Source organism: Euwallacea fornicatus, chromosome 13, assembly GCF_040115645.1.
Source record: "Euwallacea fornicatus isolate EFF26 chromosome 13, ASM4011564v1, whole genome shotgun sequence".
Taxonomy (NCBI): Eukaryota; Metazoa; Arthropoda; class Insecta; order Coleoptera; family Curculionidae; genus Euwallacea; species Euwallacea fornicatus.
The window spans coordinates 3093310-3113485 of NC_089553.1; the positions used below are offsets into that span (position 1 = coordinate 3093310).

At 36.3% G+C, this 20176-nt stretch overlaps 2 protein-coding genes and 1 long non-coding RNA gene across 6 annotated transcripts in view; 2 read left to right on the plus strand and 1 right to left on the minus strand.

Annotated features, from left to right (window-relative positions):
* rsh (radish) overlaps window positions 1-20176 on the plus strand; it is an 83069-nt gene that overhangs the window by 47397 nt on the left and 15496 nt on the right. For all 4 annotated transcript variants that reach the window (XM_066289291.1, XM_066289292.1, XM_066289293.1 and 1 more), the window contains 5 exons: window positions 3369-3584; window positions 5745-5837; window positions 6108-6329; window positions 8106-8209; window positions 18692-18967. In XM_066289291.1, coding sequence (XP_066145388.1) covers window positions 3369-3584; window positions 5745-5837; window positions 6108-6329; window positions 8106-8209; window positions 18692-18967 — 911 coding nt within the window. The remainder of the gene's footprint in view (window positions 1-3368; window positions 3585-5744; window positions 5838-6107; window positions 6330-8105; window positions 8210-18691; window positions 18968-20176) is intronic.
* The window catches only part of LOC136343041 (uncharacterized), a 79132-nt gene that overhangs the window by 46568 nt on the left and 12388 nt on the right, over window positions 1-20176 (minus strand). The gene's annotated exons all lie outside the window — the stretch shown is intronic.
* Window positions 1-20176, plus strand: part of LOC136343013 (putative E3 ubiquitin-protein ligase UBR7) — a 94584-nt gene that overhangs the window by 41637 nt on the left and 32771 nt on the right. The gene's annotated exons all lie outside the window — the stretch shown is intronic.

Consider the following 20176-nt stretch of genomic DNA (forward strand, 5'->3'; position numbering starts at 1 on the left):
ATGTCATACGATGACCACCATTACATTATCATATCGATGACCTGCAGTACCGCGACTTAAATTTTCTAAATTGGTGGATAGGGCAGAGAGGATTACTAGAATGGCCAGCACGATCACCTGATCTTACCCCATTAGACTTTTTCTTGTGGGGATATGTGAAGGGTATGGCATATAAAACTAAACTACTCGGTCTAGCCGATATAAGAAGAATAACGTTTACCATTAATTCTATTACGCCTCAGATGCCGATTAACGTTAGAAGACATTCTTATTTATGGTTAGAATATTGCCAAGAAGTTCGTGGCATGCACTTTTTACACCTCATGGTACATCGAAACTGCCTTGTTTTGTTATTTTATTACATTGTTCGATGAGAAAGTAGCATGAACTATTAAGTTTTTAGTTTGACATAGATAATTTCGTCGATTATATGACTTATTTCCTGTTATTCCCTGCTACAAAGTTAAAAACCAAAGCGGTTTTGAATGGAGAACGAAAAGATCCTTCAAATGTGGTATCAGAAACCCATAGTTGCAATTCAAAAAATGCGGGGGTTGCAAATGGCACTTAAAGTGAGCTGAATTTAAAGATGAAATTTTGACGTTGCGATATACAGAGTGTTAGTGGAATAAGTTTCGTAAATTTAGCCGATGATTAAGAACATCAAAACCAAAAAAAAGATTCTTACGACAGGAGTCGAAAACTTGATAGTTAAAAAAAAATGTTAAAGTTTATAGCCGAAAATCTCTAATAAGCTTAACATTTGAATAAAATGTCGAAAAATCTACTTGTCACATGTCGGTTGTTTAACAAAAAAACTTAAAATTATTCAACATTAACATTTCCAAAAGCAATTTACAACTTTATTGAAACTAATAATATGAATGAAACGGTAAAATTAACCTTGAGCGGCAACGCCGCACTCAACTCTGGAAACCTGACCCTTTAAAGGGTCGCCTAAGTTAACTTCTCGTTAGAATGTGCATAGAACGCTAAAAGAGAAATTGCTCTATCCTTTTCACGTACAAAGAGCTCAACAATCACGTAATGTTTACATTTTAACCATAAAACGTATCGGACCCAAAAAACCTGTGTAAATGCACTATACCTAGGTTGTGCGGCTACTTAGGAAGGTATCAAAATGAAACAAACAGGACGCGACGTTGCCAATTCTCAAAATATATGTTTTTGGTTTTCCGGGGAAATGGTTATATTTACGACCCTTGTAGTAAGGAACTATTTTGTTTAAATGTACGTTCTTAAACACTTGTTATATTTACGAAACTTATTTCACTAACACCCTGTATAATTATTGAAAACTGACACGTTTCGGTATTTTTTTTTAAATACATATGTGGAGACATGCAAATACTGAATCTATTACACTTGGCCGTTGCACACTGTATTGTACACGGTGTCGGGTAGGGCGACAGGAAGTTTTGAATGGGAGATAGTTGGGGACATTTTGAATCTAGTATACAGAGTGATTCGCAGCGCAACCGACACAGAACGGACGCGTGTAGGGGACTTTAAAACATGTTGAGTTTTTATGCGAATTTTTTTCCTGATGCCTACGGTTGCTAAGATATCGGTTTCCGAAGATGAGCAAAAAAAATTGAGAAAATTCTCTATTTTCGTAAAACCTTAAGCTAGAATCACCATATTTGGGAAATGTTTTTGCTTCACTTGACGTCTTTATTTGCTGAAAATTTGAAGTGACTGAAAACTTAGTAAGTGGCGATTTAGGAGTGATCCACTCTTAGAATTATATGAATTTTTTTAACCCTAACAAAATTAAAAACTAAGGTTAATCAATATGATAGCAAATTTAATTTCTTTTTACACTCTTGCACATTTTTCGAGAAGACATTCGTTATTGAGAAAAAAAAATACAAAATACGTTCCTTAAAGACTGACTATAAGGCCGTTCTCCAACTACTCCTCAACAGTTTCGTTGCTCGGATATAGCTGTTGTCAAATCTAATGTTATGTAAATTTCTGCAGATAACCAGTTTTTCACGCATCTTCATTTTGCCTGTAGTACTTTGTAGTCAAAATGGCTGGAAAATTTACATTTAATGAACAATTTGATATGCTGTTAGTATTGGGGTACTGCCAAGGGAAATTACCGAAGAAGCGTAGAAGAATATCGTAGAAGATTTCCTAATCGTATTATCCGCAACAAAAGAGTTGAGGAGTAGTCGGAGCACGGCCTTTTAGTCTCTAAGGAGCGTAATTTCGTTAAAAAAAATTCTCAATAATGAATGACTTCTCGAAAAATGTACAAAAGTACAAAAAGTATGTAATTAAATTTACTATCATATTGATTAACCTTAGTTTTTAATTTGGTTAGGGTTAAAAAAATTCATATAATTTTAAGGGCGACCCACTCTTAAACCGCCCCTTAATAAGTTTTCAGCCACTTCAAATTTTCAGCAAATAAAGACGTCAATAAAGCAAAAATATTTCCCAAATATGGTGATTCTAGGCTAAGCCTTTCCAGAAATAGAGAATTTTTTTATTTTTTTTATTCATCTTCAGAAACCGATATCTCAGCAACCGCAGGCATCAGGAAAAAACTTCGTGTTAAAAATCAACATGTTTTAAGGTGCCCTAAGCGCACCTGTTCCATTTCAGTTGCGTTGCGAATCACCCTGTATAACCACATTTCTTCTTATATAATGTTTCATCGTTTTTAAAAATATCGCCTTTCCTAGATTTTTATACAAAATAATTGACTTGATACAACTAAGTTAATTTTTTTTAGCGAAAAATACTTTCCGTTTTTTTTTTAAATTTTTTTCATATTCTTGACATGCATATTGCAACTCAAGACAAACATTTATTAAAAATTAACATTGCAGACAGTTACGTAGACAAAGTAATGTGTTAAAGTGCTTTGCTTACAATTTATTCTTCCATTAAAAGCAAAAATTTCTCCGTTGCAGCGCTAGCTCGAGAAATTCAAATAGCCTTAGAATCTTCTCTATTGTGTACTCTTTCAAACAATATGTGACATTATGACCCAATTATAGTTCACAAAACTAAAACCAAACGGAAATATTACTCACAACAAGAAAATAAGCGACATTAAATTTAAATACGTATTAAACGTTTTAAAACTTCTAGCGTTAACTATAACTCAAACAAGACTATTATTTATTAATTTCATGTTTAAAATGAGATCCTTTATTTCTAATACATTTACGTGTTTTCCTTCGTATTTTAATAGTTCTGGTACCTAATTACATCTCCCATTGAAAACTTTTTATCGCTCTAACAAACACTCTGTGTAAAGAATACCCAGAAATTTGCTTCTTTAATTTCATGAAAATTATACGTTTTTTCTAACTCCCTCCAAATTTCAGATCTCACGCTAGCCCAGAGAGACGCAGCTCACGGCTCCAAAGACAAAACACCGCCTTTGACGAATGTTTGCCACCCGGAATAAACCGACGAGGCTCCCAACCAGCTTTAAGCCCCGATGTAGACGATACTAGTCGGAAAGCTCGAAGAGATTCCCTGAGCCCTGATTCGGCCTCGAGGGGACGAAGGGACTCCCGTTCTCACTTAAGCCCTGACAGGTACCATGAAACATTTAATATAGCATTATACAGGGTGTCCCTGAATATGTGGGCATTCTCTCGGATACAAATATTAGACGTAAAAGTAAGTGTACTAGTTTACGTAAAGTTTTTTCGAAAAGTCAATGTTGAAAAAGTTATCGGGGGACAAACTTCCATTGCTAAATTTGTTTTTTTTTTGTTTAATATGTCGACAAGTAATTGATAGATTTTATTGAAATTCAGTGCAGGCGTATTTTCTCAATGAAAAATCATAATATGCCATCATTTAGGCGATGTCACCTGGAGGGCTCTGCCTACAGTGCACTTTGACCATTCAAACTCATTTATTTATTTCACTCGTTGATATTTATCTTTTTTTATTTGAACATTTCGAACAGCAAATCTGTTGATCTCTGTTCAATTTTGCGTAAAAAATGCAATTTATAAATTAATACGGGTTTGAGGCACCATGCCGCATATTTACAGAAAAACTTTGTATGCCGGTTCGACTTGCGCCCCCTCCAGCCCCAGACATTCCCTTCCTCGAGCAATCATGGATTGGTGAACCCTCCACGATACGAAAACACAATGATTTTCTATTTTGTCAATTAAATTTTCTCGGAATTCAACTGGAGCCGATCATGTCAAATTTTTATGTGCCCCCATAAAAAAAATCTAACGGCCTGAGATGCGGAGATCGCGCTGGCCAAGCGACTGGTCCTCCTCTTCCAATCCATCGATTTCTAAACGTTAAATTTAAATAATTTCCCCTGCCAGACTAAAATGAGGCAGGGTTTCATCGTGCATGAACCACATGTTCTGACGCGTTATTAAAGGTACATCTTCAAGAAAAATCGGCGAAATAGCTTAAAAGGATTCTAAATAAAGTTGCCCGTTTAATCTACGCGACACCTCATAAGCTCCAATGATTCTCGCCCATAAGTTAACGAGTGCAAATTGGTGCCGATGGTGAGCCGTAATGGAACCATGAAGACTTTCAGTTCTTCACCCGTGTAAACTGTGTAATTTGTTTATCCCAATTCTTGAAAACCCAACTTTGTTCGTTAAAAGAATTTGACTTCATTCAACTATCGTCGTTTCTATGCTCATCTAAAATCCAATTGGAAAACTCCATTCTTCTCAACTGATCTTCAAGGAGAAGAATTGCATTTGTTTGAGGCGATAGGCATGTAGTTCTTGTTCCTTAAAAATTTTAAAAACAGTCAATTTCGCGCATGCTAATTGAGTAGCCGCTTTGCAAACACTAGAAGTAGGGTCGTTTTCTATGTGATATAAAACTCTTTCTTCAAGAACCTCATCGCTGCCGTTTTGACGTACACATTTATTACTCCCTTTTGTAAAGCATCCTATAATAGGATATTACAAAACAGTGAGGTTTACTGTTCTGAAACCTTAATCAAAATATGATAAAAAAATTTTGCTTACAGGTCTCTCTTAAACGCAGATTAACTCTTTCAAAAGTTTGCCTGTTCGGAGTTCTTTGATGTGGAAACCGTTGTTGATAAAGTTGTCTAGCTCTACCAGCATTCCCTTTGGAAAGGCCATACATTAAATGCCTATCCTGATATCCTCTTAATATAAATTCCATGATGAAATTAGGAAAATTATCTTTGATTTCCCGAAGCATATTGAAAATTCGTAACTCTCAGTCAATTCAATACCTTTTACGAAATATCTTTCATGCTGCTTTAAACCTGTATTACCTTATAAATTGCACTTTTTTTCCGAAAAATATTAAACTCTCGCGACTGCAAATAAAAATAAATTTTTCCACAAAATTAAACGGAGATTAACGTTTACTGTTCGAAATGTCAAAACGTCAGCGAGCAAAACAATAAATCAGTTTGAATGGTCAAAATGTTCCGCAGAGAGCGCCCTCTAGGGGACATCGTATAAATGATGACATTTAATGATTTTTCATTGAGAAAACACGCGTATGCCGAATTTAAATAAAATCCGTCAATTACTTTTCGACATATTAAAAAAATCAAATTTAACAATGGAGAAGCTTGTCACCCTGTAACTTCTTGAATATCGACTTTTCGAAAAAAGTTTACATGAATAAATATACTTATTTTTACGTCTGCTATTTGGATCCGAGAGATTGCTCCCACATTCTGGGACACCCTGTACATCCTACAAGTGATAACTTTATAGGTCTGGCGAAAGAGATATCAGTCCAGTGCGGCGCAGCCGAAAAAATAAACTACGAAGACAATCAACTAGTGTGGCGGGCAGATACAATCACAGGTACAGAAGTGTACCTCACAAGCATTCCTGGTTGCATAACCGCAACGTGGCCGAGACACCACCTCATTGATTTTTTCGCGTTGTTCCGCCATCTCTGCGCAAACTGGCGACAGTGATAGCGACACTAGATTTGATTAGTTTTTCGAGATTATCGATTAATGGGAATGCGGTAGTTATATGAAACATAGAGGGCGCACATTACTAATAGTCATTTTAACAAACGAGTGCATTAATGAAGGAAATTATGCAAGAGATTATTTCTTATGTCAGGTCGCCGGAGAGCTCAACTGGTTCCTCGCGAGACGGGAGCCCCTGCGTTCAGGCAGTACCCGCTCCCATTTCCGAAAACTATAGACCAACGATAAGGCGGCAATCAACCACCGAAGAAATATTAATTGCCAGGGGATTCCGACGACAATCGACTACCGAAGAAATGATCCGCTGCAGAAACTTTCGCAGGCAGTCGTCGCAAAGCGCCGAAGAATGTCAGAGGTGAGGAAAAACCACGTTTAAGAACTGAAGAAAAACGACGAAAAGTTTTTTCGCCTATCGACAGAAAAGTGATAGTTTAGTGTCATACGAGAGAGGGTAAAGGGTCACTTTTACTGCCTAGAATGTAACATTTTTTCTGTTCCCGTTTTTATTCCAATAGCAACAACGTCCGTTCCGTGCGGGATTGTTGAAAAAGTCAATAATTTACGTTGCTGGTTATTAAAGGAAAATCAGGAGCTATGACTTACTTCAACTAATAATTGCCGTTTCAAGTCGTTAAAGGAAGATTTCAAAACCCATTACTTACTACATTTAATCCACTTAATTTCTTTTCTAGTTCTTATTCTAATAGTAATAGTTTCTGCGTTGCTTGATACAGCGTTAAAAAGGTCAATTGCCGTCGTTGTCAGTAATTAAGGGACGTTTGTATGGATGTAAATTACCCGACTGGGACTCCACTATAAATAACATTACGCCAATAAATGGGCTATTTCTCCCTTTTCAAACAGACACCCCAAGTTATATGGAAACCCGAACACCCAGTAAAAATGTTCAGATTTCGATAATATTTTGTACAGATGTCAAATGAGTCATATAAAGTAAATAATTAAAACACTAAATAAATTCGATAATTTTAATCCGTTAATTGTGTTTTTATAATTAAAAACGTGTTGATGCCCCACGATTTCTTACATATTCGTTAATACGCGCAAGCTTACTCCCGATGAGGTAGTTAGTATCCTCCTGGAATATTTTACTCCAGGCAACTCCCATCTAATGTCGGAGCGCTACGAGTATTTGAGGGGGCGGTTGTATAGTTCGCAATCTCCTACCGATAATGTCCCGCACGTGTTCAATTAGGAGAAAATCTGAAGATCCTAGAGGCCAAGGCAGCAGTTCAATCTGAGCTTGTTGAAAATACTCGAGCGCTACCCTTGCCACGTGTGGTCGGACATTATCTTATTGAAAGATAGGATTACGGAGAGCTCTTAAGTGTGGAACCAAATGAGGTTGCTCTATTTCTTGGATGTACCGCTGTGTGATCATGTTGCCTTTAATAGAAACTAGGGGTGACTTAAAGTTATTGACAATGGCACCTTGCGCCATAACACCAATAACAAATTAAACGTATCTCTGGGCCATAAATTGTGGATTTCGTCGTTCCCCACGCCGTCCCTCCAACTCTTGTGCTATCGTCCGAAGAGAACCTGAATTCGTCGCTGAGGGCTATTGAGTCCCACCCTTCATTCCAGGATTATCGTTCTTTACTACATCCAAGTCAAATTTCGTTCACACGCTGCAGTTAAAGATAAGAGAAATTATGGTTCATATGAAAATAGGCCAAAGCTTCTGATTCCTCGGTATACATGTCGCATCTCAATAACTCTGCAAATCGATGATTGGAATTGCTCCGGTGGTAGGGAATCGATTAAGTATAGCCGACAATCTCAGGCGACCATCTTCAAAGAGTGTCGTCATGCGAATTCGTCCGATAGCAGCGGCATCAAAAGTTAGTTTTCTGGCTTTCATAAAAATATTAAAAAAATAATAAATATCCAAAAAATGTGGGCCGATAAGACTGAAAATATAATCACAACTTTTTCGCGTCAACATAAATATTTGCATAAAATATTATCGAAATCGAAACATTTTCACTGGATGTTCTGGCTTCTGAGTCGCTGTTTTCTTCCTCAGTTCTGCGAGGAGGATTCGGAGTCCTCAGATTTTTAATTAATAATGAATCTCAAACTTTCAGAATTTTCCTTTCGTTTTCAGATACAAAGGACGTCGCGATTCCTCGGTCCAAATCCTTGATGGGACCGTGACAACAATGACCGTGGAAACTAGCAGCACGTTTTTTGATTCGAGCACACAAACAGGTGAGAGGTAGTTCAACATGGCCCTGTGTGTCTTATAGCCCCCTATTAGATTACATCTTACAGTTTCTTGTCTTTTTTCCTATTTTCGTAGGTGTTAGAAAACATTAATTCGAACATGAGTCACGATACACTTCCAAACCATCATATGGTTCATTTACTGAATCTCAAATAAACATTTTGGACTTAGTTCTATCGTTAAAATACCAATCAAAAATTGAGAAAAACCGCGTTAGGTCGTCACTCCTAGTGAATGTAATTTAATTTACGTCTATCCTCGGGCAAATTTTGCAAATAGTGAAAATCTCATTCTTTCTTCCTTTCCCAAGAAAATAAAGTCATGAGTAATACTTTTGAGCGTTCTCCTTTCCCCAAATGACAATGATAAATCGTTTGGCGCGTTAGCTGTTGTAATATAAAATCATAAATATCTCTCCGTTGTAACCGTAAATATTTATTTAAACATCCCGTGCCAATATGTGCCCGTCTTCATATAAGGGAAAAAGTTACTTCTTAATTTGACGCTAATCACTATCGGTGTATCATACCTTCTCAGGTTATAACTCCGCACGAAAGTCTCATCGCAACTCTAACCCTACTTTTCCAGTTCACCATATCTGATTCAATCATTGAATTGCTGGGTATAAATAAGTCGATTATCACTCTGGCATATTGACATAACGGAGTTTTTATAATTTACCATCTCATCTTACGCCTTTAAATGATGAACCATTGTCAAACGTCATACTCATCATTACTAAATTTCAAGAGGCAAAGTTGCATGGGAATCGATCCTGTGGGGGTGGGGTTCAACGTCGTTTGGCGCCTCTACCTATAAAGGGTTGCCAGTTTCGCCTGGATTCTACCGAAAATTGTAGATTATTTGTTTCAATCGCACGTGGCGAACTAAACGTATTTACGTTTCTTACTTAGCTCGAGTTTATTACTGCATGTGCATTTGAGATATTCACGTTAACGTCTGATATTGTATCATAAAGGGTTTTGCATTATTCAAAAATATGTTCAGGCAAAATGTACCAGCAGTTTCGCTTTTATCAATTGCTTGATACGTTATGGAAAGCATCAACGTCTTCTTCGCCAAAAAGCGTCTGCGAATGTGGTAGATTTAACGAATATTTTCGGTAGATTTCCCCTTGAAAGGTGTCGGCAAACCGCTGGTGTTTCTCAATCAGTCAGTATGCTTGTTGGAGTTGTAGAGTACACGTTCCCGTAATCGGATCATTAACAGGACTTGTGCATGCCCATACCGTGTTTACGTGTTTATCCCAGTTGAAACGATGGGAAGATGAAGTGTTGTGGATCGCTTGGCATGCTTCGCGGTTAATTTTCCTTCTGAAAATTTCCTCACCTCGTATCAAGATTTCTTCTAACGATGGTCCGGATTCTCTTCCCGGTTCCTCTAAAGGTACTCTTTTTCTTTGTGATTTTTTACTGTACGTCGCTTTTTGTTTCTGTACAATTTTTGCAATAGGTCATTAAGGAAGGCAAGAATTTCACCTCTCTGTGGTTTACGTCGGCACGAAAGTATTGTGAGAACTGTGAATGTTTACTAATTCGTCGTGGACCATAAAGGACTGATGACGAATGTCCATCACACATTTCGGTAGATCCTTAAGCTATCTGCTCTTAAAAATTAGTTTTAAAAAATTATTTATAAATTGCCTATATGGTATTAACAATTAATTATTCCCGCGCAATAGTCTACTAGCTCTCGGTGTGGCTGAATGACTCCATTGAAATTTTAATTAGTTTTCGTTATTCGACCAAGAACGCAGCAATAATAAAAAGCCTCTTGCTTGCTTTGGCGTTAGCTTCATTTTACAATCAAACGGCCTCATCCAATGCAAATCGAAACGGAGCTTTTTCGCGGAAAAGCTGTTTAATAACCCCCTCCCTTCGGCGACAAAACGATGATGTTGACCCATTAATTTAAGCAAAAGGACATAATTGAACTTCGAAAAATACTAGGAGGAAGTAAATTTTTCACCACATCGCATATAAAGCTCGCATGCACATATTCCATTTCGTCGCATTTGTGCCTGCAGGCAAGAATTGAGGGGTAATTTCAAGCTCTATCAATAAAAACCCTAATGATCGACCTATATATTCTTGCATTTCAAACCCCTTGCCTTCAACAATATTGTAAACATTGACCAGCCTAAAATAAGTTAGATTACGTGTTCAGGATGGGGTTACAGTGTTAGCATGCAAACATGTGGGTAATATTACTCATGAAATTTATCACCTACTCCTCTGCTAATAATAATTAACCAGTGCGTGAAAACATCATTTAATCAGCGGCGACTGCTAAGCCGTTTCTACTAAAAAAACAATATGTGAGGTAGATTACTATGTATTGACCGTGCCCTGTTGCAGCGCTATCGGGTCGTAGAAAAAGTCTTAAAGATATCAGTCTCCCTGGGTTCTACCGGAGGCGAATAAGATAGAACTCTCGTCATAGAACCTTGTTAGGCGAAATGAAATAAAAGTTTGGGTAATACCGCAGAGTTCAGAGATTCCGCCCACAGTGCTTACACAACAAGCAGTTATCCCGTAAAATATGCGATGGTGGTAAGAAGTTTGAAATCCTTAAACAATGGCCTGCAATTGTCCCGACAGCTCCTGAATACAAGTCCGAGTGACTCTTTTGGAATCCCGAAAATTGGATTAAAAAAAACTGAGGGCTGCAACCACCCTGACACGGGGCAGCATGCTCCAGATTAATCACAAAGAGTTATACATGAAAGATAACGATCCTGAAGTTGGTGGGTTTATTCAAAAAACTATTACAGTTTTAAACTTTATTGTACACAATAGAATAAAATAAATTCATGTAATTAGCGACATTGTCTGCAACAAACCTAAAACTTCATAATTAATACCATTTCATTATTGATAATGCAATAAACTGATTAAAAAAAAACCATTCTCAACCTTCTATGAGATGTTCAAAATGCATGCCTCGGACCTCTTGGCAGTATCGCAACCGTAAATAAAATAATCTTCTAACGTTAATCAACATCTGAGGCGTAACCATTCTAATCTCAAGTGTCATTCTTCCTTTCAAATCGGCTTTATCGGCTGGTTTAGGTTTGTATTTTTCTTCACATATCCAAAAAAAAAAAATCAAATGGAATAAAATCAGGTGATCGTGCTGGCCATTCCAGAAATCCTCGCTACCCTACCCATCGAATGGAAAAAGTTACGTTGGGATCCATTGAGATTGATTTGTTTAATATTTTATTACATTATCAACGACTAAATAACATTAGTTAGTTATTATTAGTTCGTAAGCGTCGTAGAGAACTTCGTCAATTACGTGCATTTTTTTTCTATTATTCTTTCAAATGAGGCATCACAAGCCGATGCCTCCAATTTTAAAGTTTGGGGTTTGAAATTTTCACGCAAAGGGGGTTGAATTTAGGGATGAATTTTTTTCGTTACAGAATGTAATTTCACAAACTGAAATGTTTCGATATTTTTTTCACAGAACAAAAAAAGTTCATATATTGAATTTACTCTATTTAGCTATTTCACCCTGAACAATTTTCACCCCAAACTTTCAGATTTAACAATATATCTTATATGTACGCTTTATGCATTTATAATTTGTAAGAAGAAAATGGCATATGTTGTGTTAAAGTTGCTAGACGCGGCGTCCCCGTAATTTATAAGACTCTGATATACAGGGTGTCGCGGAAACAATAGTAGCAATGAATGTCGGCGCGAAAGGATGAAGGAACAAAGCGATTCAGGTAAACTTATGTCATGCAAAAATTGCTTGTTTTCATTCGACCAGTGTCCAAAAATTCTTTTCGTTATGTTTTAATTGTTCCCAGGAAGGTTTTTGGTTACGAGAAATTCATTTAAAATATATGATACTCCTTCATCGGCGCCGATAACTTCAATATTTTTACGAATGCCGATATTCTGAACTGCCCTAAATCCAAAATATACTCAGGAAAAAACTCGCATCTCTAACGAATTTCGAGATATTTTTTATTCGGAGACTATGCATTTATAATTTTTGTTAACATTAGATTTCTGATACGCCTCGTACACCTTTTGAAAATAAAAAAAAATTAACTAAAATAAATATTCCGAATGTCGATGTGTTAGTCGATACATTTTCCGAGTCTTAAGCGACAATTTTGCCGCCACCATTACAATAATAATAATTATATTATTGTTATTCAATGCCTGTCCGAGCCCTTAGAACGATATTTATATTACGAGTACTATCTCGTATTATCGGTTAGTTTTTACAGAGAATAACGTGCAATTCGGCCCACACATTTGTGTACGAGGCCTTAGTCTCAAAGAGAATAAAAGAAATGGCGTTCTCCGTTTGGTAAAAATGCCCAAAATATCCATAGACAAAACTGTACTTATTCATAAAATATGGCGGTTTATATAAACGGAACATGCGACACAGTTTTAAATTAAATTAACTTTTTCAGCGCATTTGATAACATACCGGGTGTTCTATTTAAACAAACACACTTTAGGCAGGTTTAGCGTCTAACCGTAAAAGCATTAATTTTGATTCACTTCTTCTACACAAGGACAATACCTGACTGATGAAATTCCTGAAACAGCCTCGGTGTAACAGAGGCATAATGGAGGCTCTATTCCGAAAGAAAAAACAAAAACTTTAATTAATGTTTCGAAAACGACTAGAGACAGGTGCAAGAATCATTAAGCAGACATTTTCAAAAGAAAATATGTAAAGAAGCTAAAAATGAAATATCATTTAATACATTGGGGTAGCTAGTGCTTTTTTATACAGGGTGTCCACGGAACAATGGTATAGGGTACTTGCCTCATCAAAACTTGCCAGTTTTCGTTGAACGAGGCGTCAAAGTTACTTTTTTAGACTGGAAATGGGGAATAAATCATACAGTTGCTGATTTAAAAATTATCCAATTATTGAAAATAAACTTCGAATCTCAAGAACAGAAAAATTAGTCAGTATTAAATTTAATTTAAATTAATGTGGACAGATAATTTAAAAAAGCGTCCACTCAAAAATAAAAACAATAGAACTGCTGGTATCTGATAAGAACGAGGAGCAAGAAAATCAATATTTTTTCAATATGTGATTTTTCATAATTTTCCTATACGACAAAGGAAGAGGTTCAGATGCTCTCTGTTCCTTCTGAAGCATTCAGAATGACAATTGCCTGGAGTGATTTTATTTACAAACGGCCCTAACAACCGGGAAAGCCGAAAAGAAGTGCAGTATACACGGTGACCCAAATTTGTCGCTTGTCGAGGGCAGGTAGTGATAAGGGCGAGCAAGATATCAAACGGCATACGTAAAGTTCAAGGCTACGGACTAAAGAAACGGCACCTTAAAGTCTCATAATTAAATCATGAAACATAAACCCTTGTTGACGTAATAAACTTTCTGGATACAACCCATTTCCATGCAAATAAGTACACATAGAACTTGACAGGTGAGACGCTTTTCACACGTTGTTAAAAGTGAAGTAAAAACCCTGCCGTAACTTCTCTCTTCGCGAGAAGGCCAAATGCATTAACCTGATTCACTCAGATTTTCCATAAAGCTCTGGAGATGTTGCTTTTCTCAAGCTCAAATGGAAACGGCTTATAATTTATGCAAGTTTAAGTATTTGCTTATACAGGGTCCGCCATATGTATGGAAAAACGGCAATAACTTTTTAAATAATTTTTCTGTCAAAAAATGTTTTAAGTAGAAGATACAAGGCATATTTGTTGTTACTTTTTGATGATCTTGGACATTTTTTTTACCCTTTAAGATTGCAACGAAGGGTAACTTTTGGTTTTCAAATGCCACATTCTAACCTAATTGCTTTATGGAATCGGCACTCACTTGCGCATATACACATATCAGATTTTATTAAGGTCAAATAAGAAAGAACTAGAAAAAATAATTTTGTTTATTTTATTCAAAAAGTTAAATTCGAGCAAAAAAACGAAATACTAGAAACATCCGCTGTATTTTTAAATCTTAAGTAACTAACAGTCCAGGAATTCCAGTTTTCACTTTTAAGAGAAGCAATACTGATATTTGGCTTTATAATGTAGAATGACCAGCCTGATCACCTAAATTAAATCCCTGTAACTTTTTCCTTTAGAGTAATTTCAAAGATCAAATTGATAAGGATCGGCCGAATAGCGTAGGCAACTTGAGAACTCGTATCGTCAGTGTCGTGCAATCAATCAGGCAAGACACCTATGTTCAGGTGAGATCATTCAAGCAAAGACTGCCACTGTGTTTGGATAACAACGGGAGACAGTTTGAACAAATACTTCGAACATTAAATAACAATGAATTCTTTCAAGCATCAAACTGTTTTTTTGCCTTTCTGATCGAATTTTTTTGAATAAAATAGAGAAAATCATTTTTTCTCCTCGAAATTTTTCTTACTTAACCCCTACAAAATTTAATATGTCTTTGTACGTAAATAAAGGTGGATTCCGTAAAATAATTCGTAAATAGGGAGTGACGTTTTGAAAAGCTAAAGTTAGAGTTCGTTAGGATGTTGCGGGGTAAGGAAAAAAGTTCATTAAAAAGTGACAACAAATTAGCCTTCCAACTTTTTGTTTTAAAAACTTTTTAATAGAAAATTTACTTAAAAAGTTATTGCCATTATCCCACATACGAGGTGATTCAAGAAGATGGCTCGCTTTTATAACTTTTTGGTTTTTAAATTTGAAAAGTTTAAATTTGAAATGAAGCTATATGAAGATAGTGCCGATTGATTGACATTATATACGACGTTTACCTAGCACTTCCGGTTTAACTGAAAATGACCACGACTTTAGATTTTTAAACGTAATGCCTTATAAATTTTTACTTTTTTGGAATCTAGAGGTCATTTTTAGTATAAAAATTTGACATTAAAAAAATATTTCTTTTCGTGGCTTTTTCATGTCGAACTATTCCACTGAGGAATACGTATTAAGCACAATTTTACGTCAGAATAATGGAGAAAAATACTAATTTGGCATTTTATTGAGTACTTCTTCTTTTATACGCAATTTAAATACCGCAAAACAGTTTTTTTTCCATTTGTTTTCAGTTTTTCCATCGACAACATGCTGGCCCATTACGATTTTCTGAAAGACTATTTTTTCCTGAATTTTTTGATACCAAACGCAATGTATGTTCGTTTAGAAAAGAACCGTTAATTAATTAAAAAATTCAAGTTTACAAAAAAATATATTGGCAGTTGAGCACGTTATCGCCGTATAAATGACAGAACAAAAAAAATAAAATGTTTCTATTTGCGGAAATTGTGTATAGTCATGAATAAACAGGGAAATTAAATTTAAAAAAATTAAAAATTATACTAAGAGTGAGAACATTGATATGTTGTTAGTTTTTGGAAAATGTCGTCAACGGCCCTCCGATGCTGCGCAACTTTATGCGGAAAGATTTCCATTTAGAAACCATCCAGGCCGCAATTATGTTAAAAAATCAGTGAATAAAACGAAAACGGGACATGCTAATGAAGAAGAAAACTTTATTATCAGCGAAAACAAAGAAATCGAATCACAAATCAGTGGCGTAGCTCGACATAAAAAAAAAACACAAAAAAAGTTATATTTCTTAAATGGCATGTTTTTAAAGTAAAAATGACCTCTAGATTCCAAAAAAGTTAAAATTTGCGGAGCATTATATCTAAATATTGAAAATTGTGATCATTTCCTGTTAAACCGGAAGTGTTCGATAAACGTCATTACTGTCAATCAATCTGCTCTATTCTCATATAGCTTTCCTCCAAATTTCAACTTTCCAAGTTTAAATATAAAAAAAGTTTAAAGACGAGCCACCTTCTTGAATCGCCCGGTATAGATCGTTAATGACGAAGCTTCACTGAAATTGGAAAAGTTTCAGGTAGCAAACGTGATTTTATTTTTCCTGACCGAAAACACTTGTTGTAAAGCCGTCACAAAAATCTAGATCTACGGGTTATAGTAAGACAATCTGCGTAATCCCAACGCGTAAACTTTTCTCCTATATTGATCCAGCTCATTGGGCGCCATGAGAAAGCCAGACGGCGAGTACAGTTAAATGCGAACAAATAATCGAAAATGACGCTCCGCGAAACGAAATCAACCATTCATAGTCCGTTAAAATCTCTATTATTCAATTGAATTTTGTCCGGGCAAAAATTAAAATTAAAATTTTTCATTCATTAAAAGAAATGAACCAAATTCGAACACATTCTCTGTTGCCCTTGCGAACATGTGTGATCTTAATAATCGCCCCTCGCCGTGGTCACCCCAACACCACCACGAAACTCCAGAGATTCACATTCAATCACTGCCGGATTTAAGCGACCCTCGACTAAATTTTCCAGGCAACAAGTGTTTGGAATCCATCCAAAACACTGTCACTTAATTAAGGTCGTTGATTTTATTTGAGAATCGAGGCATTCTCTACCATCTGAAGTTTATTTATGAGAATACTACTTGTAGATCGCCTGTGGATTCGTTTGGGTAATTTCCATTGAAGTTATTACACGAACGGAGGTTACTAGTGGTAATAACAAGCAAATCGATATGGTTTATACATTTTTTATCATGCAGGAACACACAAAACGGAACGAGGTCATAAGCGATGCCTACTGAAAGACAAGACAAGAAAAAAATCATTACTTGATGTTTTTGTTACTACAGCTCAATCCACTTTATCTGTCGAGGGCTTATGCTTTAACATTATTTCTTTGAAAATGCTCACTGAACCAATACAACAATACAATAATGCCTAATTGCAAACTTGACTGATGGCAAAAACAAAAAGGTCTTGAACCTCAGGGCGCCAATATGTCAAAGTCCCATGAAGATCAATATATAACCTTTTAGTATGGTGTTTCTGCAAGATGCTTAAATTAGCACAAAAATTTCCAAATTTGGTTCCCCTAGGGGCGGGGTCGCTCTGAACTCGGAAACCTTCGTTCCCAATGATATATTGCTCAAAATTTCTATTCGCCATTGTCAAGAAATATTTTTAGAGCTTTATAATTGACAATTTCATTCTTAGGTGACACCACCTGCGTTCATTGGCAAAAATTTTGCAACATCTAACCGCAAACATATTTATTCACCAATAATTCAGTCGAAAATTCAGAAGTATTATATTTTCACCGTAAAAGCAGCCATGTAACTTTATTTTTATAGCATGTTATACATACATGTATTTACCATATTAAGACCTGTCAACATCGTCAACCCAACAAAGCAAGCACCTTCTACATTTACATTCCACCCTCTTAAGTCTCAAATAGCCCTCTCAGGGCTCGTTTTTAAGGAGCGTTGTAGCTCTTCTTCGTGCATGGTTTAAACATATTAAGTGGTTGTTAATTAAAAACATCTCAGCCATTTCTCCAGTGTTACGTCACTGATTTTAACCCAATTTTACAAGCCTATTTTTCCATCTAATCAACGAAATTTGCCTACAAATTTTCTCACAATCCAGAGAACGACTGAATTGTTTTAATTAAAAGTAGTACTCTCTTTGCGGCAAGTCTTGAAAAATCACTTTCTTCCTTCGGAGAAGTAGTTACGCCATTGACATCAGTACGACTTTATTCCACGAGTTTCCCCTTTGAGTGAAAAATTTGTAACTAAATATCTTTTAAATCTCAATGAAATACTGAATTTTATTGAATTTTAAGGCTGAATTTATACACCCTTCTAAACGGATATACCTATGCGATATTTGTTATCTAAAGGAGCGTAGTTTTCCCTACGCTTACTTCAAATTTAATTTTAAAATTTTCACAATTTTAAAGATGCAAGGAAGCATTTCATTCAACTCCCATGGGGAAAATTTCAACGGCCTGCAGTTTTGACGCTTGGATCATGCATTTATGACCTATTTTTATCTGAAACTTAGCGTAGTTTTCTCTACGTTTACTGTCGAGGTCAACGACATAACTGCCTCACTTCCAAACTTGCAAATTTTTAGAATTTATAGCGATCCATAATCGCAATTCTATGAAAATATTTCTAAACACTTCCAGCTTCTCAATGTTCAAGCCAAGAAAGCCGAAAAAGCTTCAATTAATAATCTACGAGAGCTCATTCATCAGTTTGCTTTCGGTTATACAAAACGTCTTTATTTGAACACAATGTAATTTTAACCCTCTTGTTTGCCCGCCTGTTTTAATTATTCCTTAGGTACTCCTTTTAGCTTTGGGCAATTAGGGTCACGTACCCAACTTTAGCACTATTGAATAAATTGTTTCGGGACAAACTAAAGTTAATAATATCGCTTTAAAATGTTTGTAAATTTAACAGGGAACTTGAATTTTTGTAAATTTAAAAACTAAATAAAAAGCGCTAAATGCTAGAGCGCAAATCACAGCTTATTGACTGTAAATGGTCATGGACGACTGTAAAAATACAACAATTATGGTCGAATGTCAGAATTCAGAGACCCTAAAACGCGTTTCACTCCCGTTCCAGAACCATCCCCCCTCTACGACAACAACCACTATCACGAGGAATGCCTGCGATGCAACTCGTGCGGCCTCAACTTGACTGGGCCGAACCAGAAGAGGGCGCGACGGTTCAAGAACCACATTTTGTGCGACCTGCACTTTGCCGACGTGGCGCTGATGGAGTGCAGCGACTTCATGCAGCAGCTACGCAGCTTCAAGCCGCAAAGTCTTGGATGTGCGGTTGCGCGCAGAAAGAGCAGTACCACTCTGATATTCCCGTTACCACCTCAGGCGTGTTCCGGTAAGTTTACTTTTCTCGGCCGTGTCATCGGGTCGATCGTGCTTCGGCTCACGGAGGTTCTTAAGGAAATGGGCCGCGTAGCGCCACTTCTCCCAAATCTTTTCCGCGTTCCGCGACACTCCGTGCCTCAATAGTAAGCTGCGCTGAGGCACTGCGCATTGTGCGAAATAATAATCAAAACTTAAGTTTAAAAAAAATGTGTTCACCAATTTGTCGTGAAACTGTCAAAACTCATTTTCGAGCCGACCTGTATAAATACGTTTAAATCGAAATACCGCTAAAAAAACTCTTGCAAAAAGCGGTTAAACTTAATAGAAACCCAAGCAGAAAAAAAATTGAAGCTTCAACGGTGGGCAACACAAAGACTTGGGGAATTAAATCTGCTTTGGACAGATTTAAGTGAATGTGTATGAGTTACGGCGAATTTGCGTAATTCCAATTTCATGTAATGGGCAATATTTTGCCTAATTCGCGAAAAAATCAATGAACTTGCCGATTTCACGTAACAGGCAGCATTCCGCTCATTAAATGAACTAGACACAGAACCACTTTGCCAATTAAACGATTGGGGCAACTAATATATTATAATAGCAACGTTGGTAACGAAACACATTAAAGGCTTTTAAATTTAAAGTTATGTTAAAGGGAATTGTGCGGAGAAAAACCGTTTTATGCAGTATTGAAATTAAAATGTCTGATAGCGATAAATCTAGTCAGATATGGAGTGATGAATATGAAGGAAATGTGATCAAAACAGCAGTGATTTACATACAGCTTGTGGACATAACGGAGGAAAAACACGTAAAAAAAAGTCTCGCAGCATTACGCTAGTATAGGTAGAATAATGTGAACGGTGTGCAGAAAAATCAAAAAAGGGGAGTAAAACAGGGATTGTTGTTCGTGCTAAAATAAATAAAGATCTGAATTGTAGATTATTAAAGGTTGCCTGATGATTCCTACAAATTTATTTTGCACTACAAAGAACATTTAACTAAATATATGATTTTGAGGCCACTTGTTTGTAAAAAATCTGTAGGAGTAGCAAAAGAACTTTTGAATATCATTTTGGGGCACCACATGTACTGCAATCCGCTAACGGTAGAGAATTTACAGGAAACCTGATCCAATAATTAGGTATTCTCTGGCCTACTTTAGTTTTTTTAAATGGTAGACCAATACATCCACAAAGTCAAGGAAGTGTAGAGAGAG